The sequence below is a fragment of the Podarcis bocagei genome, assembly GCF_964188305.1.
Source record: "Podarcis bocagei genome assembly, chromosome: 3".
Taxonomy (NCBI): Eukaryota; Metazoa; Chordata; class Lepidosauria; order Squamata; family Lacertidae; genus Podarcis; species Podarcis bocagei.
In genome coordinates, this window is record NC_138127.1 from 65,923,344 (window position 1) to 65,947,525 (window position 24,182).

The following is a 24,182-nucleotide window of genomic DNA, read 5'->3' on the forward strand; positions in this document are numbered from 1 at the left end:
GGGGATGGGGTAATTTATATTTAGCAAAATGATCTCAACCTAATTGGGGTAGGGAGAAAGACGCTGACATTTCATAATTAGGAATGGATTAATAGCCATACAATTTCTGACTGAGAATACCCAACCCAAATTAATGCAGATGTGTAGCTCCTCTTAGATATCCCCAATTTGTAGCTTTGTGGAAAAAACTAAATTCACCCCCTGGTCCCTATTCTGGATAGCTAGTAGTTTGGGCTGTAGATTGGCACACACAGAAGTGACTTGAAAACAGAATTCCACATCCACTTCTAGCTGTCATAGGGTGCTTCTAGGTTTCTGACATTTCCAAGTCATATTAAGTTCAGTAGTAGTGAAATGCACATACTCAAAGATCCCACTGAAACCAATGGGACTTAAAAGCACTGAATTTTGGCCTGTGGTTTCACTAGTTTATGGGACTATAAAAATTGCTGTTTTCAAAATGTTTACCTTTTTAAAAAATCTAGATGTGCAATATCTTAAGCATTCAGTGCCATCCTACACAAACCTACCTTTTTATCATATACATCTTGCCAGTTCACTCCAGCAAAGAAACTGTGTCGCATAATTTCTTTAGCATCATCTGGTCCTCCACCAAGACTATTTGGGAAAGTATAAATTACATATGTCTTATTAGCAAAAAACAAAGCAAAGCAGGATGCTCTTTTTACCTACAAAGTTTAGTTTCACCAAAAATTAAAACCATTCTATGAACAGCACAACATTTGACAAATATGTTACTTACCTGTTTGATGTGTATTCATGTTGGAGGTTAATGGATTCATTTTTTCAAAATTAAGAATGCGCACATCTAGTATTAATACCCTAAAGAGCAAGGCTTGGAGTTCATGTATTCCCACCCACACTAGCTACAACCTGCAATTCAGTTGAGCAGGTCTGGGAATGCAGGGAGTGCTCATGTGGAGAGGTTTTTTAAAAAATAATTTCTATTGCAAATATGTATTTCACACAAGACAAGTAATACACAAGATGCATGAAGTACTTGCATTTCCTGTTCTGTTTTGAGTCATCACATCACCTAAGATGTTCTAAAATTAAAAAGCAGTTTTGCATATGGGGTGTACTATAAATAGGCCTCAAGACTCTTGAACTACAAAGACTTCTAGTAACCTGAGCACAGATTTTGAAACACAGCAGATAAGGACCTTTCCCATCCCCTACAGTACATCTACATCTGATGTACATTTCTATTTTATTTTATTTTATTACCTACTATGCCTTGGAATTCATCCCAAATGTGACACTTCCGTGTTGAATTTCAATGCCTGCTTTCACCTCTCAAAATAATTTTGCTTCTATTACTGTTTAGGTTCTCATCTCCCTGCTTGCTTTAAAAGATAACGTTGCCATTAATCAACATCTTTTTCACGCTCCTTCCATCTTCTCTCCTTTAGCATAATTAGGCTATCTTACATTACCATTGTAAACATTAGGCCACGGGTAGGGGATCATCTTATAAACAAACTAAAACAAGTCCACCTTTGGCTTGATTTTGAACTGGTGGTAGAGGGCAACTAGCTTGTTCATCACACCACTCAAGAGCTCCACATCTTTTAATTCATATATGCAGAGCTGCTTTTAGTTTATTTCTAAGTAATACTTGTGTTGTGGCATTTTTAGTAATTTACTGAAACCACTGGGAAGATGTATTTGAAAGACAGGATGAAAATCTAAATGTGTATTAATAATTCTGACACAGCATGTTCTTTCCAAGCCTGATGGAACATTAATCAGGAATGTGATTTCGGAAGATTATGAGCCCTAAGACATATTTTAGCCAGCCCTCGAGGTTGCTTCTGCACTACCCACTTAATCCCGAGTTATCATCAAGCTGGTCAGCGGAGAACAGAGCATACAAGCAAAGGCTAACTCTTCCTGGAGGCAGAGTCAAAAGGTGCCTTTAAAAAGGAAACTTCCTGTGGTCCGCTGAAATGGGAGGTAACCTTTCCTCAACTTCAAGTTCATGACAATCCCCAACTGGTGAGTGACCCCTCTGAGGAACCTCTTTGACCTTAGATTGTTTTCTCACACAGCAGTGGTCTACCAGGGGGAAGGCACTGCCTAGGACCACTGCCTATCTCCTGAGGGCGTCTGGAGCCAGGCCTTGTTCTTGGTCTGTCTTAAGAAAATCAAGGATGACACCAGTGCCTGAAGAATGAACAAAATGCACAAAAATCCCTAGAAGGGCCTGCTACTCTAGGGGCAATATTTGACCTGAAAACATTCAACCCTTCCCTCAATCAATCTTTATTGTGGTCAAAGACCAGACAGCAACATTCAACCCTTTAAGCAACATATACAGAATGCTGTGCAGAAAAGAATTTGCACAAGGATTCTGGCAGACCCCAGAACTAGTCATCTATGTGTGCTATGTGTGCTACAAACCCTTTATGTATTTTAGGATGAAAATGCCTACTTGTGCTTAATTGGCATTCTGTCAGACTTACCGTTTATTTGGATCTTTTATCAGGAGACCTGAAAGTAGTGATTTTGCATCGGATGACAATGTTCGGGGAAATTTTATATCCTCCATTAGTATTAGTTCAAAAAGTTTTTCATGATCTTGGTTGTAGAATGGCAACCTGCCACACATCATTTCATACATAACAACTCCAAGGCCCCACCAATCCACTGCACGGCCATAGTCATTGTCTTCCAAAACCTAAAACAGGAACAGGAAGGTACTGAAATTTACACTAGTCATTACTTTAAAGGGTGTGTGTCCATTTTATAGTGTAGGTAGCCTGACCACTATTAAACTTTTTTATCATTATTTCATGTCGTATTTCATGACTCCGTCCTTTTTAAACCAGGTGTAGTACTTGTAAAGTAAGGGAGTCTCCCTCACTTTCATCACCCTCTGCTTCCAGGTCAAGGGGCCTCCCCTCACATCCTCTTCCAGATGCCTGTCTTTGAACAATGCAAACTAACCATGCTATAGGGCATGAGTTGGAAGGCTGGGTGGGGATGTGGGAAGAACTTAAATACTTCCTTTGTAATAAACATGCACCAGTAAAATAACTTTGGAAGCAAGGAGCACTGGAATTCATCCATATGCAAGGGCTGAAGCTACACTAGACCCAATCAAGCCCCCCAACTGCTAAGCAGATGAGGTAATGTGAAAATTCAGTAGAAGCACATGTGGAGAGCCAGTGCTAGCCTCCTGGCACTGGTGTTGCTATAGCTTACCTGGATAGTGCCGGGAAAGGGCAGAACTAGGTAAGTGGTTTGCAGATGCGCCAGCACTTTCCAGTTAAGCTGTAGAAATGCCAGTGTCAGAAGGGTGGCTCTGTCCCACCCACCAGCTGCTACAATGCAAATATCTTAAGCTTAGGTGTATGTCAAGTATTTACAAAAATGCTTTACTTAAATTAAAACAAAATATTAGGGCTTTTAACCATAATAATGTTTTAGTAAGTTATTGATTCTTCGGGCTAGGTGCCTTTCATTGCAGTGCTGTTTGTGTGGTAAAATATTTCATTTTTCAATATTGTATTAGGAAAATATGATACTTGCTTGTTACTGAAGCATGGAACAAGTTATCTTGACTGTTAAGCACAGTAAAACGCAATACAACTACCCCCCCTTTTTTCTGCAACTAAATTTTATTACTCTAATGTTCTCATTCCACAGATGTTTACTCTAGTAAGTTTTACAGTACTGACTTCAATGGGACTTACTTCCAAGAACATGTGCGTCATTTTTTTTATTCATTATAAAATATACAAAAATACGCTATGATACAATCATCATAATAAGACATTTTATAAGGATTATTGTAAAATAATTTTGTCATATACGATCAAGGTTTCATCCCGAGTTCTTGTTTTGTTATCTGTAACTTGGCAATCAAATAAATTTTTATTTTTACACTATTGCAGAAGTGCATTTTTCTAGGTTTCCAAAGCCACCTTATTCAACCTTCCCCATCTGTCACCATCTGCTTCTTTTTAGCATGCACTTTTTGTGTGATCACATAAGCATGTGAAAAATAAGTAACATTCAGATGATTATCCACTCGTACATTTGAGGACTGGGCATAATAAAAGTCAACTGCCAAAAATGTACTTAGCACTTAATTTTGTTGGGTCTTGCATGTGAGCTACATTGGATTTTTTAAACTGTTTTACAATTGGAGGATTGAACAGGTATTGCTAACTCAACAGAAAAGCTGGAAGCTCAAATAATTAGTTTAGCTTTTGATTGTGTTGCCTTTTACAGATGGATTTTCATAATGTATTTGCAATTTTTAAAAAATTTTGTTGGTAAGGTCTTATGATAGATGTAAATTGTTTAAGAGATTTTTTCTAATATTAAATAAGTAAATGAACAGAATAATAGTTTCCTATTTTTCTCAAAGAACATAAGCATTGAAACATTTCTTTAATTAAACAGAAAAATTAAAATATACTGTATTCTGAGCCATTCTTTGAAGGATGGGTGTCAAAGAACTAAAGAACTGAACAACTAAATTGACAGGTTTAATTGGATTCTAATACTGACAACTGTGCAAGAACTCTTGTTTGCTATCTACCTAGTACTTTTTGTGTTTTTATGAGGCTTCCAGTGATCTGTCATCTGAGGGACTTACAAATTCTGCACCTGTTTAGCTTCAGTAACAGTGAAGCATCAGACATTCCAGACAGGGTGCACATCACACCCTGCAGGATGGGCACATAAAGGAAGAACAGTTACAATGCAGAAGTTGTGCAACATTTCTACAAGAGGTTCCTGTTTAGAAATTGTTGAGTTTGCATATTACTGTTACTTGTACAGTAGCTACCAAGAGAACCAACTTTCACACACTTGCAGCCTATATTTGCCATAAAAGTGAGATCAGAGCTTTCCCAACTTTTCATGTTGGTGACACACTTTTTAGACATGTATCATTTCACAAAACAGTAATTCAGTTTTACTAACAAACCGGAGGTTAAACTAACCCCTTTCCAGTGACACACCTACACATCACAGCTGACACACTAATGTGTCAGGTACAGACCCCATACGGCATGATAACAAGTGAAGTGAAGTACATAGATAATGTACAAAATAAACCAGCTGCTTTATCTAAACATAGATCTAAATACAACCAAATATTAGACCACTTAGGATCTTGATTTCAATCGTTATTACAGCAAAAGGACCCAGTTATCTACTGCTTCAACTGAAAGAAAGACAGGACTCAACTATCACCTAGAAGCTTCCTTATCACACTAAATAGGACTAGGGTGTTTTCTGGCACATGGCTCAGTTCACTGATATAAATGGAAACAAGAATTGCCCTATTAGTACCACACAAAGGCAAAACAGCTATGCCAGTTGGTATATCTACTGTATCTCCATCATCACAGGAAGTTGTTACAATGGTTGCATCATCCTTTGATAGATGCAAACTGAGCTGGTCTTTCTCATGCTAAGTCAAACCAGGGTTTAGTGGGAATGCGTGGCTGCTGGAGAGCAGGTTGCAGTTGCTTTGCTCCGCAAAAGTCTCTGCACTCTTAACTGGAAAAGAGGGCATTCTAAGCCTTTTGACCCTGAGAAATAAAACCCACTCTTAAAGTTGGTGAAGATATTAACTTAGATAAATATTAATGAAAACTTGGCAAAACTTAACTGGAGCTGTATCTCAAAGCAAAATATTTTCTAGGAGATTAAATTGCTCAGATTAAGCCAGAGCTGCCTTCAGGTACAGGTACTTTAGCAGTGTTCCTTGAACTTCCTCCAGTCATTCCTTAGAACTAAAATTCCCATCCCATTATTTTCAACCATGTAATCTGTGTCTTTTTCTTTTTATGCCCTATATTTAGATAGCTGCGTGAAAATACTAAAGAAGCATGCTCCTTATTTTTAAGAAAAGGCTTCACTTACAATTAAATGTACATAGGAATCGATCTATAGAAAAATATTTTAATAGTTCTGCTGTAAAAATTACTAGCTTGAAAGTAAATATTTGTAACAAAATAAAAAAATTCCTTCCAGTAGCACCTTAGAGACCAACTAAGTTTGTTATTGGTATGAGCTTTCGGGTGCATGCTCACTTCTTCAGATACACAGATACACATAAATATTTGTGCTAATGTTTAAACAACATTTAAACATCCTCATGATAAAAGGCTATAAAAAGTATTAGCCCTTGTAACAATATTTTCCAGTTTTCAAATATACCAATTACTATTGACAAGTATGTTGTAATTAAGTTAAATATTTCATATTTAAAATGTACAAAGTAAAATGCTGACATACCTCTGGAGCCAAGTACTCTGGGGTACCACAGAACGTTTTCATAGTAGCTGCATCTGTGATCCCTTCTTTGCAAAGTCCAAAATCTGTAATTTTTATGTGTCCATCTTTATCCAACATTAGATTCTCTAACTGTATATTACAAATAACACAAAATTGGTTTTTAAACATTTAAAGGAAAATCACTGTTTAACCAAAAAAAAAACAAAAACACCCAGCAACTTTGTAGTCATTATTACAATTTTTACTATTATTAAGAGCCAAACCAGATGAGGCACTGGAAATTGGTGATCAATTCTCCCAACATTTTGAACTTCTATTATAAGCATTTGCTGGGTCCCCAGTTTTAATCGGAGCCCACAGTGCTGGGTCAATAATGTTTAACCCTTTGCTCCTGTAACATTTTCTTAATCCTATTCCCACACATACACAATACTATTTGCCAAAGAGTCAAATAATAGTTTCTGGCGGCAAATTAGATGCTTCCCAAAGCTAGTTTAAAGGGAGGGAGAAATAGAAACAGCAGGAAATTTGATCACAGATCCTTTGTGTCTTGTCTAGTTTGGCCCCATAGTTTGGTCCTGTAAGTATCATTTACAGCGTCACAGGATGATCGCCATTCTGATTATAGTATTTTTATAATATAATAATTTATATTCCTAGTTCAGATAACCAGATCTAAACTCACTTTGCATACTATTTGCAATTGTAATTAGAGAATCAAATATGAAATGAGCTCTAGAAGCAAAGGGGGGAGAGAGAGAGACACTGAAATTAGTGGCCTATGAACTTTTCATTCCATCAAGGGTGATCAGCAGGACCTTGTGAACCACTTCATTTGCTGCAAGGCAAAAGTGAGACAACACAGTTAAATTTAATGCCAGCTGCTCATTTTGGTGGGCCAAATTGTAAGATAACTGCTGCTTGCTTGCCTGTTTGCGATTCCTCAAAAGCACTCCACAAGCATTCAGAGACATCAGCGTAAGCCTGGATGGGAGTGTGAATATGCGAAGACCACACGTGATACATATAACTCTTATATGTATCAACTGTTTACTTTGCCATGTACAGATAAAAAAAATTATTCATATTTGCTCCTCTATACAGCTACATATAAGTAGCTCTCATTGAACTCAAAATGACCTACTTCTGAGTAGAAATGCACTATATGATGTTTATCTATGCTGATCTGGCAATCTGATCCAATTTGCCCATTACAGTGATAGAAAATACGGACAAAATATATTGTGTCACTTAGCCAAATAATAGTATTCTGAACTGTGCAGAAATCATATATAATTATGGAAGGATATGTGATCACATCATGCTAGTAGCATAAAACGAAATCTATAAACCTGCTAGATTCTAGAACAGGAATGGGGAACTGGATCTGGCCAGCAGATCAGACTCTTATCTGCCTCACCCCTGGCAGGCCAAGCTTTTCAGGTGGGTGCAGTCATCCACCTGCCGATCCCCCAATGTCACCAAGTGATCTCCCAGCACCGAGGACTCTTCAGAAGCCCCTTTTAAAGCACTATGTTGCCCAGGACATTGCCCAGGGATTTGCAGGCACCACCAATGAGCTGTTCCTGCAAACCCCCTTTTGGCTGAGCCAGGTTTTTTGACATCATATATTACATTATTATTAAAACAAAATTATATACTGTTTAACTACAATAGTCTCTAGGCAATGTACAGCAGATGTTGGGAAAGTGGGTATGGTTTGGCATGTCAGAGATGACATTGTGGGCCAAATGGGGAAGCCCGATGGGCCTAATTAGGCCCACAGGGTGGAGGCTTCCTACCTCTTGCCTGTTCTAGAAAACAGACGTTTGCTTACTGTGTGACCTTTTGCTCCCAGTGGAAAATGGAAGGCAGTCCTATTCCTTGGAATGGTTCCTCCTTCTGGATCCAGAATCCTCAACCACCAGGCCAACTAGCAGAATGAGAAAGACCCTCTACCTGCTATGAAACACCCCACTATAGGATAAACATCAACTGTAAACAATGGGAGTCAAAAGGCATCAATTCTGTAATGCTCAGCAAAAGTGTAGAGAGACACCCATATAGTCACCCTACATATCTCTGAGATAGAGAACTGGGCGCAAGCCATCAAAATGAATTTCAATAGGAACAAATGTAAGGTTCTGCACTTAGGCAGCAAGAACCAGATGCACAAATATAGGATGGGGGACAGCTAGCTTACTAGCAGTACATGTGAAAAGGATCTAGAGGTCTTGGTGGACCACCAGCTTAACATGAGTCAACAGTGTGATGCAGCAGCAAAAAAAAGGCAAATGCTATTCTAGGTTGCATCAACAGAAGTATAGTGTCTAGATCAAGGAAGTAATAGTACCACTCTATTCTGCCTTGTTCAGACCAAACCTGGAATAGTGTGTCCAATTCTGGGTGCCAAAATTTAAGGATGTTGACAAGATGGAACATATGCAGAGGAGGGCAACTAGAATGATCAAGGGTCTAGAAGCCAAGCCTTATGAGGAGCGCTTGAAGGAGCTGGGTATGTTTAGCCTGGAAAAGAGGAGACTGAGAGGAGATATGATAGCAATCTTCAAATATCTAAAGGGCTGCCACATGAAAGATGGAGCAAGCTTGTTTTCTCCTGCTCTGGAAGGTAGGACTTGAACCAATGGCTTCAAGTTACAAGAAAGGACATTCCAACTAAGCATCAGGAAAAACTTTCTGACAGTAAGAGCTGTTTGACAGTGGAACGGTCTCCCTTGGGAGGTAGTGAACTCTCCTTCCTTGGAGATCTTTAAACAGAGGTTGGATGGCAATCTGTTATGAATGCTTTAGCTGAGTTTCTACACTGCAGGGGGTTGGACCCTTGGAGTCCATTCAAACTCTACAATTCTGTGCCCTTATAGAGAATGCGCTGACATAGAGAATGAGCTGCTACCTCCTTCTCCAGGTGATTTCCCCACAGCCCAATATGAGTGGACAGTAGCCTCTTTCATCCAATAGGAAATGGTGAATGTGTTCACCTGGTTACCCAATGAACCCCCACTAAACATCACAAAGAGAGCTCGTACACATGGCTGTGCTCTGAATGCAATGCTTCACTCACGGCTGTGGAGCTCTCAAATTGATACCATCCATGTGATGGGAGAGGGGATTGCTTGGTGCAGCTGGAGCTTTGGACACCATTGCAGGCCTTCTGCTGCATGAAGGTCAGCTGCCCTTCCACTGCTTTAAGAAAAGGTATGCTAAAGCACTAAGAAGGACCCATCACTGCTCCATGCCCCCACATGCCTTCCTGGCAGCTGCTCTGTAATCATTTCTGCAAGGGGGCACTGAAGCACCAAGTGACGAAGCAGCCACCTTTCCTCTTTCCAAAAGCTTTGTCCCCCACCACCCTCCTGCAGCCATTCCGCACCAAACACGAGTAAGGGGTGTGTGGGTGGTACCCCCACACTACCTACAGCTAGTTGCTTCCTGCTGGCTAGGGCTTCTAGGTGGGTAGAAGGGAAACGGGAGAGGGGAGCAGCAGGGAAGTAGGGAATTGGAGTTTAGGAACCAAAAAAAGAGAGAGGCTGGAGGTAGGAAGAAGGGGTACAGAAAAGAAAGAAAGAAAGAAAGAAAGAAAGAAAGAAAGAACCCCAAATATTACTAGGTCCTTAAGGACACAGCCAATCAAAGCAACAGGCAGGACCAATCTGGTGAATTGGATGGCCCATTCCCCTGGGTGAGAAGGAAATAGGATTCTGGATCCTGCTTGCCACAGCAAGAAAGAGGGACCATCCCAAGGAACAGGACTGCCCTCTATGTACCAGTGAGAAAATTAACTTATTCCTTATTCCTTCAATGTCACATGAAACCTACTAAAACCTTTCACAGGCTGTTTTTAAAAAGGCATAAAAATAAAATGGAAACTAGAGCACAGACTACCAGATTCACATTCTTACAAAACATCCTACAAAACGGGAAGAGGGACGATGGTATATGACATTCTCCAAACACCAGTTGTGATGATGAACCTCTTCCTGGTACACTCATATCACTCAGGGTAAGTACTTGAAAGATGCACAGTCCTTATAACTAAGATTGTGTTATAAATTTAAAGGAAAAAATCAAGTCTGATTATATGAAATAACTACGGTATATTCATTGTGATGCAAAACTCTTTGCTGTATTATGAACAGTAGGGGAGAAATGAGATCTGCCAATTAACGAGATTACAGATGTCATTGCTCTTGCCAATCTGTGAATAAGGATTCTTGTGATGCTCTGCCAAACAAGATCTACTATACTACAATATTTGGAAATGAATATTAGCATAGAAGGATGGGCAAACTCATAAAAGAATTTCATGGAAGTATCAGCACACCCAAACTAGAGTTCCAGATTTTCAGATACTTCCTTCTGTGAGTTCAGAAATCCACCTAATCTTAGCAGTGGCAGACTGTAGTGCCAACATGGATCAGTAATATTGTTACCCCTTGCTAGAACTTGAGATTTGGAGCATATCTAATATACATATAGTTTACCTACTGGAAGCACTTCAACAAGACCCTATGAAGTCAGTACCCCCTTGGTCTACAGATGCTGGTCACATCCACACCATATATTTTAAGCATATGGCTTCCCCCAAAGAATCCTGGAAACTGTAGTTTGTTAAGAGTGCTTGGAATTGTAGCTCTATGAGGGGTAGAATACAGTTCGCAGGATCCTTTGGAGAACGTTAAGTGCTTTAAATGTATGGTGTGGATGTCACTCTTGTGTTACTCTCCTTTGGCTCAGTGATTCTACTCATCACTACCCCATTGGAGTGAAAGTTTGTTGGAGAAGACTGGGGCCCTTTAAATGAAGAGCCTCCTCTCAGTGAAGACAGAACCAGTTTCTGAAACAGAGCTCCAGTTCCTATATAACAGGCAACATCTAAGCTTAGCCCTCTTGCACTACTCAGCCTAAGTCCTGCATAGAATTGCTCTTATGTTGCTTCTTCTCTGCTAAGTTCAGGGCTTGTATGAAAATACTTCAGCGAGAATCTGGTCTATTGAGCCTCTTCTCTTCAGTTTCTGCCAACGCATAGGAGAACACTCTCAAAGTGGTGCACCAGTGTAGTTTGACACACCAGCTAGGATTGCTCATATCTTGGGTCTAGGATCTAACAGCTGTTGGTGGGACCACTCTAATATGGGCACTTACTGGCATATGTTTGGGACTGTCATTTTGATTCTGGTTTCTGGGATCAAGGCTTGAGGAACATTACATCCATAATTGGTAAACAGGCAACTAAAGACCCAGTTACACCCTACTGTTCAATTCTTTAATTATATTCCTCCTACTCACAAGACTACCTATCTATAACCGAAGGCTGAAGGATGCATTGAATATTACACTGGACATGTGGAATAAAAAAACTGTATATTGTTTTCTCGGAGAAGCTAACTCACGAACATAAGGCACCAAGGGTTCTGCTGCACTACAAGATTTTGTGGCTGTATGGGGGCCTTTTTTACTTATATGAACATTCACATGATGAATCACCTCATTCCAGCCAAGTACACAACATACATATTCATCTTCATTCACATAACAAGGACCAACCTTCCATATCAATTACTTAAATAAATAACAGAATACAGATATTATAGATTGAAATTGGGCATTGGGTATTTTGCTGAACTTCAATCTACAGTGCACTTTTTTTCCTCGGCTAGTTACTTTCCTCAAAACAGTGTAACTTTATAATTACTTTGTGTTTGTCCCAATAGTCTTTTCAAAAACAACATTTTGATTACTTCTCTTTTTTTACCTTGAGATCACGGTACACAATCTTTCCAGAATGCAGATAGTCCAAAGCAGAAACAATTTCTGCACCATAGAAGCGTGTGCGATCCTCAGAGAACACCCGCTCTCTCGACAAATGGAAAAACAGCTGCAGGGTAAACAGCAGGGACAGGATTGCAATAATTACTGATTTAGTGGGGGAAATTAACAGAAACATAAAACACCTCTCATCACCATATTGTGATGATAGATAGTGTACTCTCAGTGGACACTCAGCACTCTTAGACAGCAGCTGGCTTATCTTTTCCAGGTTTCCAAGGGGAAAAAACGAGCTGTTAAATCAGCATTTTAATCAATATACCAATCTTGTTTAAGGCATTCTGCTTGCTACCCATTTAACCTTCAGTTACCAGAGGAAAAAAGTGCATCATCATCATTCTCTAATTTTTTTCTTCCCCTGTCCCCTCCCTCCATTTTTTATTTTTATTTTTTAGCAATGAAGTCATTGGGACTGTTTATTATTCATACACACAACTGCAAGGTACTACAGTACAGGGCTTTCCAAACTGTGTGTCATGGCATGTTAGTGTGTTGGCTGCAGTGTGTAGGTGCGTCACACAAATTTAACCTCCAGTTTGCTAGTAAAACTGAATTACTATGTCGCAAAATGATGCATGTTCAAAAAGTGTGTCACCAACTTGAAAAGTCTGGAAAGCTCTGCTATGGTATATTGCAGGTACAGTAAATTATTTCTTAAGCATGGCTATATAAAAGTTCCCAGGAACACTCAGAAACTATTTTCATCAGACTAATCACATGAAGTTAAAATTTTCTTTCAGACAATGCAATTCCGGTATAGCATTGTATCTGCACCAACACTAGACCTAGTTTACAATACCTAGGGTTAGCAAAACCAACTTCACTATATTCTATTGTAGAGTATTGAAGGGAGTGATGGGTATGGAAGTAAGAGCCAGAAACTGAAGACTGAAACTTGCAAGTTTCCTCCAGATGAAATTTCACGTTCTGACAGTTGATTCCTGTCTGCAAGTGGACTATTTCTAGTACAAACAACTAACAATCACTCTCCTCACACAGAGACAAAATATTTACTTTAAGAGAAGCATCTACGCCTAAAGTGGTGGCAAAACTGTCTGACAAAGTTGAGGAAAATCAAAGTATGAAAAGAAGCAAAGTGATGTTTTATTATTTCCAAAAGCAATCTTCAGAAGCTCAATATTTTTTTAGACTTGGCCAATGAGATGCAAGAATGAAAAGTTTGTAACAACTTTTTTTTTTTTGCCATTTAGCAATAATTCAAGACACTATTTATTTATGAAAAACTCTGGCGTAAGAAGAAGTGGACTTGGCCAGGGCGGGGCCTGGATCCCCACTTGAAACTTCTAATGAACTAAGAGCACAAGAAGAGCCCCGCTGAATCACACCCAAGGTTCACCTAGCATTCTGTTCCTTGTGGTGGCCTTTGAGAAGACAATAAACAGGACACTGAACAGAAACATGATCTCCAGCAACTGACATTCAGAGATATACTGCCTCTGATACTGGATATAAAACAGCCATCATGCCTAGCAGCTAAAACTAATGTTTTCGTGGTTTTAACAAAGGAATACATGAACAAAGAAAAAAATGAAGATCTGTAATTCATTCAAGGGTGTGTGTGGATCAGAACAGCACCACAAACCACATTGTCTGACTTACCTCTCCTCCATTGACGTATTCCATCACAAAACACAAACGGTCCTTTGTCTGGAATGAGTATTTCAAAGACTTAAAGAAAAAACAAACAAACAAAAAATGCAGTTATGAATAGCTTTCATAACATTTAGTTGCATCTTTTTTATTTAATTAATGTGCAGCACAACTGGATACCTTTCTGCTAAGAAGTAAGCCACACTGTGATCAAGGACTTATTCCAACTAAGATGTTCAATGATGTCAGTGGAATGAAGTTTCACAAGCACAATGGGACTTGCTGTTCCTCTCTCTCCCCCCCCCCACTCCCAAAGTCTCCCCATGTACTCCAGAGTGTTGGAGGGCTCTCTGAAGCAAATTGTGGTGGGGACTGCAGCAGGGGAGGGGAAAGGTATGTCTGCTTATATGGTGGTGGGTATCTACCTCAATAAGCATAGGACTGGAGAAATAAGGTGCATAAAAGCATAATTTCTTTTGGCAAGAAAGAGTATTCAACTGAAAGCAAGTTCAATCAGTATGCAAACCAATTAAATCCTCAAGATCTATACCACATGCTGACAAATACCTATATATGATGTGAGCAGTTATGAATGCAAATCCAAGAATTGGGACAATATATATTTTTAATGGTCATAGAATTAATGAAAGATTCCAAACATTCGCTTCTGAATATCAATATCTAACCAAGTCTGTATATTTATTTTTTTATTTTGATACATTTATATTCTGCTTTTCTTTTATTTCTATCAAAAGAGGCTACAATCAGGTTAAAAATAATAAAACAAACACATGTCCCATCTCACTCCACAAATCTATTAAAACAATCTTACAGTTAAAACTACCACCACAACAGGTTCAAAAGCAGCATTCATCCAATACAACATCCACTGAAACTCAAAGATCTATTGAAAACAGATGGGTGTTTTCCTAAACACTAATCCTAAAACACCAGAAGTGACCAAGTGGGAAGAGTTCCACAAAAATTAGAAGCCACTACAGAAGCATGGTGGGGGGTTTTTTGTAACATGAAAATTTCTCAAGTACAAAGACAGTATTTATAGTTTTTGCACCACAAACTTCCTTACAGCTTAGGATAAGTTAGATGAATGAGTTGGGAACAAAGGAAAAAAAGTAGCACAACTGATTACCCTTTGAAGCATTTAAAGAATGATGGGGGAAATGTAATTTGTAATTTGTACATTCTAAATCCTATCTCATAATTTATAGTTCTTGTGACTACTGCAATATTAATGTATTATAAGATCAAACGGAAGCAACCCAAACATATATCAGGATGTAAAGGAAGGTCCCATTATTGCTTCTATTTCCTTTTTAAATAAACATGTCACAGTTTATGAAGTTGATAAGAGCTGATGTCCTCCATCTGTTTAATCCAGCACCATCATGTGGACATTAACACCGGTAATTGGCAAATCTTCAAAACATAGCTGGTGATGCAAATACTTCAAGACCAAAAATGTCTTGGGTCCTGGCAATGGATGGGTTTACCAAAGGAACTGACATCAACATGGCAAATCATCAGGCTCCAGAGTACTTTCTGGCTGCATTTATCAGGGTTCTGTATATGTCCCGTTTACACAGATTTTTTAGAATACTGGCTGGCATTAACTGGTGGCTATTATTTGTTACTTAGAGAAGGACTTTCTAGATAGAATAGAGTCACTACCTATACAAGCCTGGAAATTCTTCAGAACGGAATTAATTTTTAAATGATATGAATATTTTAACAGTTTCTATATTTACCAATACTGCAGATAAACTTGTGAAAAATTAGGTAGTGAAAACACCAGTTAGCACTGAAAAGAGGAATTCATCTGACACAAATATGAGAAACATCATCTTTGAAAAGCTCTTCTCTTATACTGTAAGTACAAGAGGCTGACAAACCTGGTGGACAGTAAAACAGAAAGATGGGTCTGAATATATCACTTCCTTCTACCCCTAAGAATCAAAACAAAAGTCAAATAGGAAGTTGGCAGAGAAGACAAGGTTCTGTTCTACAATATTTACTCGTTCCTCCCAGTGGTATGAAGACTGATTTCAAATCTGACATAAGATGAACTGCAACACAAATGTTGCTTTCGCTGTCTCTGAAACAGCAAGTTTAAGAGATGAACCATGTTCCAATATCTCATGCAAAAGTCAAACATGACCCCAAAGAAGGGATTGAAACAGTACTATACTGATGACAGGAACCTGTAACTTTTCCCTCTCATATAGCTTTACACTTAAAATCATAATTTATACTCACCGTCAAAAAAGGATGTCTAGTGTTTTTCAGTACTCTGCTTTCTGTAAGTGTGTGAGCCACTTCATCCTAAAGGGTAAAAAAAAATGTAATTGTAGTAATGAATATTTGAAACAAATATATTTGTACAACTACAATACTTAAGTGCCCACAGTATCTTTGCAAGGTATGAGGGTGGGGGGGAAACCAGAACAGGCTAAGGCCACACAACTTTTTTCCTATTAGAAGACACAACTGTGACAATAGGAATGCTTTTAAGTTTAGTTAGGTGCTAAGTATTTGTCCTCAATATCTATGCAACCTCTCTAACCCCCAAGGTACCCCCACCCAGATATGGAGTCCATCAGCCACCATCACTTCTTAAGCACAACAGCTTCTGCAAATCACTTAACTGTACCCACAATTTTAAGCTTTTCAGGGTGCTTCATATGCTAACTAATGGTTTGGTCACTCCTATAAAACAAAAAAAAACATGGATGCAGCATCATGTGGGCAACCTGGACTGGTGAAAATTGCTGCAAACTATTAACAAATCATGATTGCTTCAACCACTTGTTAATTTGTTCTAAGTAATTCTACTGCTATGTCAGCAGGCAGACAACTTTCAAGATTTGTCTTATAGATAAGGTCTATACAAACAAGATTTGTAGCAGAGGAAGGAAAAAAACTGAGTAAAAACTGAGTAAAGTCAGAAATCAAACACAACAGGAAAGTGAAAGAGGAATAGGAGGGAACTGGAAAACACCAGAAAAATAATGAATATCTGAAAGTAGAAGAACTTAGCTGAAAGGAAGATCAGTGAGAGCCAGGAGAAAACGATCGGATCTGTCAGGCAGGAGAGAAAAAACTGAGGGGACTGCTCCTGCCACCCTGAGTTCTTTACCTCCATCCCACAAAGAGTGAGGTTACCCAACCCACTTGGGTCATCACCAACAGTCTCAAATTAAGCTATTTTCAGCACATAGGTATATTTATAAGTAATAGTGTATTAAATATAGAAGTGTACCTTTGCAATAATAACTTCCTTTTTCAAAATCTTCATAGCATAATATTTTCCACTTGCCTTCTCTCGAACCAGAATAACTTTGCCAAACGTGCCTTTGCCAAGTAGTTTTAAGTAATCAAAATCATTCATTGTCTGTATGGAGCACAAGACTAGGAATTAATAGGATTTACACCTTGCAGATGTTGTATTCATTAAAATGCTACTGTCCTGCCATGAAACACCACAGTTACCAAGAAAAAGGCACAAGTGTATAGATCACATGGATGAAGTTCCAAACAGAAAAAACCCTCTGTTGTAAGGTCACATTTTTAGCTCCCTTGTTTGTTTCAAGAACGACCGATATGTATGGACAGTTGTTTGCATGCGGGAGATGCGCCCATGTATAAAATGTCAGTGATCCTATATTCCATAAGTGACTATACATTACACATAAGAATAATTATTAGCTTTGACTGATTGTTGTTGATGCCAGTTTAAAAATGATTATGAACTGCAGAGGAGCCAAGGGACACAGAAATACGACAGCTCACTAAGCTTTCTTTAACACCATAATGCTGCTGGCTCTGAAGCTCCACATGGGCAGATTTTCTGAATGTACATGGTCTGCTGATCATATACCATGCCAGTCACAGACTGCAGCATAATGCCAACAATCAACTTGTTTATTTTGAGTACAGAGTTTGCAAATTGTTTGTTTTATCTGTTATAAGAGAACAAAAATAAAATTTTAGCAATCTAAACAAGGCCTTAGAAAAGCAAAACATCAGTACACAAACCTTGTCTGCTATAAGAAGTTTCACAACAGAAAGAGGGATTTTATTATGGAATAATCTCATTGAAGAAAAAGCTTCAAAAAAAGGAAGGGGGACAGCTTTGGCAACTAAGGATTGATTAAAATATGTCTCCCTGTTGGTGGCTAGGCGGGAAAGAGAACAGTGTTACTGAATCTTTAATATTTGTAATGAAGAGGAAATTTCAGCAAGTTGTAGCTTGTCGTGAGCTCAAATCACCTTTTCTACAAAACCAAGTTGTAGGAGCCTGTCCTTTTTTGCACCTGACCATCTTGGGTGGAACTTGGGACATTTTAGTTATAGGTTGGGCATAAATGATAGCTTTCCAAATATTTGAAAGTTAACTATTGTTTGGAACCTTAGTAACTGGAATGCCAGGTGTAACAAACTCCTTTGATCTGCTATAGTGCAACAGTGCCACCTAGAGTGTCAGGAATTTTGTATGCCTACAAAGAACCCTAAACAGACAGCTATCCACTATTTTGTTTCCGAATGTATATCCTCAAGTTTAATCAACTTTTTTTTGTTTAAAGAGAAATATCTCACTAAAACACACATTAAGAACGCATAGTAGTTAAAGCTACCCCTTGTATTCTATGAATGCTTCATAAGGTTTTGTTAAGTTCTGTCCCTGTGGGCTTTTGGAAAGTAAATCCAAAGTTCGTCTCTTTGTTTATTTTTCCTGCAGCTAAAGAGCTCTCATCAGTAGGGCTCAGAAATTTTCCAAGCAGCTGAACAGCCTAAGGCAAAGGAACCCAAGATGGTGCCCTACAGAGGTTATTGGACTGCAACTTCTATCATCATTTATCACTACCATGTAATTGATTTCTCAATAACATGGGTCTCACTAAGCTATACTCAGGGTGAAAGGTAAAGGTACCCCTGACCATTAGGTCCAGTTGCGGATGATTCTGGGGTTGCGCGCTCATCTCGCGCTATAGGCTGAGGCAGCTGGCTTTTTTCCCGCAGACAGCTTCTGGGTCATGTGGCCAGCATGACTAAGCCGCTTCTGGTGAACCAGAGCAGCGCACGGAAACGCTGTTTACTTTCCCGCCGGAGCGGTACCTATTTATCTACTTGCACTTTTGAACTGCTTGGTGGGCAGGAGCTGGGACCGAACAACAGGAGCTCACCCTGTCGTGGGAATTTGAACCACCGACTTTCCGATCGGCAAGCCCTAGGCTCAGTGGTTTAGACCACAGCGCCACCCACGTCCATACTCAGGGTAGACCCACTAAAATCAATGGACTTAAGTTAGTAATAATGCCCACTGAAATACAGCACCATGTCCACATGGCTCCATTGTACCAAAATTATAGTGCAGATGCAAACACAACAGAACCAACAGCTGTTGGTGGATTCACGCATGGTTCAGGGGTGGCTTGTCTCTTTGCTTCAATGCCACAAGCATGGCAGAACCACCTGATCTCCTATGCACTATTTGATGCCACAATAGGCAAAAGAATGGGGGGGGGGGAATTCTTGATACTTAAAAACGCGTTTGAAAGGAAAAGCTTGAAGTAAAATCAGATTAATGATGATAAAACAATTTTTTATTTAACTTAAATAAATACTTTGTTTCCTGTACAGATTTATTCCTTGGAACAGAGCACTTGTCTTTCTTTGTTTCATAATCTGATTATGTTCTACACATAAGAGTACCATCTGCTACAAAAATCACTGGTCTTAGACATAGAAATATGTGACAAAGCTAATGTATAACATTAACTATGTACAACAATCAATGACATTAAGATATTAAAATGGATGGGAGAATAGATGTTCAATCCTGGTATCCAACAAAATATGGGCACATTTAAGGGGGTATGCTCAATGTAGGAGAGGCTGAGTCAGTGCAAACAGGAACTGAACAGGAACAGTTAACAGTCTTGCAGAATTGTGGGGTTTTGAGGGGATATTTATCAACACCTTTTGCAAGTGCCATAGAAGGTACTGGTGGGCACACCACATTGGAAACCCCTAAATATACTATGATATAGTATTAACAACTAAAATCATTTTAGTCAAGTAATCCAGGGTATCAATTAATAATAATAATAAAAGTGTTACCAGTAAATGTTTGCTTTCATGTTATCCTGTGAATTGCCCTGAGACCTGTGGGTATAGGGCGGTATATAAATTTAATAAATAAGAAATAATAATAAAGGGGCTGGGGAGGTTAAAAAGTCAAGGAAAATACAAGCAATATTATTCTTTAATATAATACAGACCTGAATTAACTCTGAATAATTCCTCATCTTGACAGATACAATCAGCCCCTTCCTTACTATCATTTAGGATGGCACTAAAATGTTTTTATTCATTACTGATTTTAGCAAAGGTGCCTAAGAGGCAGAAGCCTCTATTTTTATTAGGATAACTGGCTGATGGAAATGAATTAAAATATTTGAAAGGTTTCACCACTGCTATTATTACTAGCACATAGTAATATAGCATATAGTAATATGGTTTTAAATTGTTTTTACATAGTATAAGCTGAATGGGAAGATATTTTGAATGGTGACATAAATTCATATGATTTTAAAAATTTCTTTGTTGTCTACTATTAATACCTGCTGAATATTAAGACAACCTACATGAAAGGTTTTGTGTTAGTAACACCTGAAACAGTATTTATTGGTCTTAAAAGAAGTATATTTGACACTGATTACATTCTGGCTTCTGAAAATTGTTTTCCATCTGCAGTTTGTATTGTTTGGCAAGTTTTCAGCTAGCTGTCACATTTCAACATCTGTAGCAAAACATTTCATATCAGCTCTAAATATAATATTGCACTTGTGGTATGATACAATTTACGAACACCCCACAGTCAAGACCCTACAGTTACCACAAAGTCCAAAATATGCCAAGTGTAATCTATGGAAATGATCCACAAATGTTACAGTGCTGCACTGATGAGACTGTCCTTAGCACAGGCAGCTGTGCCCAAGATAGCTCAGGGATGCATGGCCATGTGACCATTGCCAAACAGCTAAGAGCTCTCAACTAGCCAGGAAACCATGGGCTTGTGGCCTTTTGTGGGGAAACACTGCAACTGATTACAGCAGTCTTGGAGGCTGCTTGGTCACTGGGTTGGAAGGTAAGGGTCAATCCACTGAAATGGCAATCCTTTTCAGAATCAATAAAATATATTTTAACAGTACAGTTCTCTGTTTGAAGAAGGAATAATTTACGCAAAGATAGCGTATTTTTAGTTGCCAGGCATACAGATCTTTAAATTTATTTTAACAGTTACAATAACAAGAATGAGAATATCATGAACAAAGCATCATTTGTCATTGTGTCTGATATGGAATGGCAATTTAGAAGGAGTTAAGCACAATGCTGCCATTAGAATTTCTGGAATTTGAGCTTTCCAAATTTATTATAATGAAATTCACAAAATTACTGGAGAACTGAGCTCACCATAAATTACAAGCTGAAATATGCCAATGCAGTGAGATCACACTTTTAAAATGTAGGAAGGAATCCCCAATTACCTTCCTTTTATGGTGGGTTGTGGAAGCATCCATCTCCTCCTCTCCTATATTATCAATCTGTGAGGTTGGACTACAGTTCATTCTTTCTTCTTCCTGCCTCTGAAGCCTGTCTGCTACTGCTTGGATGGCTTCTGTCCATTCTTCCCTATCAAAAATAAGTCAGTTTTATTAATAAATACATTTCATAAAAATACAACCAAAAGGGACATGAGGGAATACATACATAAACTGTGTAAAATATAGAAAAAATGGAGGGCAATCAAATCACCTACTGCATTTGCCTTTTCTGTATACATTGCACCCTGTGCTCAGGTATTTCCTTTTGTGCTGACTTTCCAAAGGCAGATTTCCCATGATCAGAAAGCTGTGCCCATGAGAGAGCTACATGCTTAACAGCAGATGTAAGGAATCAACTGGACCAAATACCACATATTCAAAAATCTACAGCAAAAGACTATTTCATAAGAATTGAATGGTATTGCAAATGTCTGTGTATCCTGTCCAATATTTTAAGCTATGTTGGAGCTTTGTGCTCAGGACAAATGATCTACAATAACCTTTAAAGGCATGCTCTTTACCCAAAAGCTTTTCTGAATTTAAAAAAACCAGACCTGCAATACAGTGGTGCCTCGCAAGACGAAAAGAATCCGTTCTGTGATTCTCTTCGTCTAGCGTTTTTTTCGTCTTGTGAAGCAAGCCCATTGACGGATTAGCGCTATTAGTGCTATTAGCGGCTTTTAGCGGCTTATCTGCTGATCGGATCAGCTGATAAGCGGCTTAGCGGCTTAGAAAAAGGGGGGAAGGGAAAAAAACCAGCAGGAACTCGCAAGACATTGTCGTCTTGCGAAGCAAGCCCATAGGAAATTCGTTTTGCGAAGCACCTCCAAAACGGAAAACTCTTTCGTCTAGCGAGTTTTCCGTCTTGCGAGGCATTCGTCTTGCGGGGCACCACTGTATCCTGATACTATAATGTTTATATAAAAATTATTAGTATTGATTAAATTTCTATATTGCCCCTCATCTGAAGATCACAGTGTGGTTTACAATATAAAATCACAGAAACACATACCATAACAAACAAAAACAATAATACACCCAAAAACATCTTTATTCCCTCCTCCTTAACGATACCCCTGCTCAGTAGCTGGTAGAGAGGGGTGGGATCAATGCTTCCTCTCCACTCTGGGCATAGAGCATTGGATAAGTTTTCATAGGCACACGCCAGACCCTTCCACAGCACTCCTGCTGAGGAAATCACTGGCTGATACTGTAAGGTAGTAGCATACTCCAAAAAAACATAGGTTTTTCATGCTTTGTCAAGCTGGGTCAGCTATTTCCTAGTGAATACTACTGAAGCGAACCACCCCGTTTCATGCTTGGACAGGCAACTATATTCACTTAACAGAGGAAGTGGAATAACCAGGAGAATCAGTATTTGCTCTAAGTAGTACAGGGACCTTGGAAAGTGTGTCAATTAATTGATGGTACTGGAATTTTTCTTCTGGCTAATATTTAGAATCAAGGTATAAGAACATTTAGAATACATTAAATTTATGAGTGCACCGATAAAGTTAGGAATAAGGTTAAATGTAGAGAATAATGAAAGGAAACACAAATCAATATGCAATTTAGCAACCAGTGGTTACCAGAACCCAACTGACAATGCAAAATACAGCAGAACTCAGCATTAATGAATTACAATACATTATTACAATAAATTGCAAACTTGCAATCAACATCAACTACTATATCTTCCTGTATGTTGATACTTTATACTTATAGGGTAAAACACACCTTTTTAATTAAATAAACTAACTAACTATGTATTAATAATACACAAGACTGAAATATTACAAAGCCAACTAAAATGTTATAAAAACATTAAAGATGCTATCTGTGAATTAGAAATATTTTGTGTATACTTATTCACATCTTTTGAAAGAAATGCACACAAAGTCTGAAAGTGTCACACAAAACTAGAAGTTGCAGCAAATCTTTTCCTTATAGAAGTTTGCCTATATAATAAGAAACACTTTCATTCATTTCTTACCGTTCTTCTGGCGTATCTACGTGAAATGTCCTTTCTATCACAGTGGTCCATTGAAGACATCGAATAATAAATGTGTTTGGTTTTGGTCTCTCTGTTTTCATTAGCTGGCATTCTGGGGAGGGGGGTGGAGAAACATTTTTAAGATGCTGCTTTTTATAATATGGGGATATGAACTTGTTTGGGGATACGGGGATATGTTCCAAGTACATATACATTTTATATCAATCCAACACATTATTACACATTAGTACTTAAGGCTGCATTACTAGAATGAATGATGCAAGGAGGGAGCTGCAGACCATGCTAGGAAAAGAGGTAGTAAGGAAACTTTAAATTAATTCAAATCTACAGGGCCTGGTGAGCTGCAGCCAAGGGATGTAATCTCTTGCAGATGTAATCTCATAGCCTCTGACTATAAACATCTTGGAAAACAGGTGAGGTCCCTGCTAGGTTGGTTGTAGTGAAACAGCTCTAATGATGCCGATGAATTTCAGAGCTCAATTCAAATTGCTACTCTTAACCTTTGAAATTCTACATGGCTTAGGACCCAGATATCTGTTGCACTTCCTTCTTCAATCTGCTCATCCATTTAGATCATCCCAAGTCTTTCTCTGCATGTTCCTACAGCGTGGAAAGTAGCAACTGGAGAGTCTTTTCTGTGGTGGCTCGTCACCTTTGGAATGCCCTTTCCAAGGATGCCCACCTAGAGATCTCATTACTGTCATTTATGTACCAGACAAAAACATTTGTGTTGTTCCAGGCTTCTAAGCACTGCTATCATAAGCGTTATTTAACTTAGAACAGTTTGAGTTTATCAGCTGTTG

The 24,182-nt window shown here is 38.6% G+C and overlaps 1 protein-coding gene and 1 long non-coding RNA gene across 10 annotated transcripts in view; one reads left to right on the top strand and one right to left on the bottom strand.

Annotated features, from left to right (window-relative positions):
* AKT3 (AKT serine/threonine kinase 3) overlaps positions 1–24,182 on the bottom strand; it is a 109,141-nt gene that overhangs the window by 20,819 nt on the left and 64,140 nt on the right. For all 6 annotated transcript variants that reach the window (XR_014006408.1, XR_014006409.1, XM_081188115.1 and 3 more), the window contains exons 4-12: positions 23,359–23,470; positions 21,309–21,453; positions 17,018–17,149; positions 16,015–16,080; positions 13,750–13,818; positions 12,056–12,178; positions 6,283–6,411; positions 2,487–2,701; positions 531–618 (exon numbers count right to left, since the gene is read on the bottom strand). Coding sequence is in view for 4 of the 6 variants with exons in the window: in XM_081188115.1 (XP_081044241.1) it covers positions 531–618; positions 2,487–2,701; positions 6,283–6,411; positions 12,056–12,178; positions 13,750–13,818; positions 16,015–16,080; positions 17,018–17,149; positions 21,309–21,453; positions 23,359–23,470 (1,079 nt within the window). In the remaining 2 variants the exon portion in view is untranslated. The remainder of the gene's footprint in view (positions 1–530; positions 619–2,486; positions 2,702–6,282; positions 6,412–12,055; positions 12,179–13,749; positions 13,819–16,014; positions 16,081–17,017; positions 17,150–21,308; positions 21,454–23,358; positions 23,471–24,182) is intronic.
* On the top strand, positions 9,199–21,793 carry LOC308583823. Of its 4 annotated transcripts, none has more exons than XR_014006429.1 (6): positions 9,199–9,498; positions 10,135–10,303; positions 15,538–15,627; positions 16,602–16,976; positions 18,497–18,625; positions 21,650–21,793. It is a non-coding gene; the product is annotated as an uncharacterized lncRNA (long non-coding RNA). The 4 variants fall into 4 exon arrangements; XR_014006430.1 differs by having other exon boundaries at positions 16,605–16,976; XR_014006431.1 differs by lacking the exon at positions 16,602–16,976.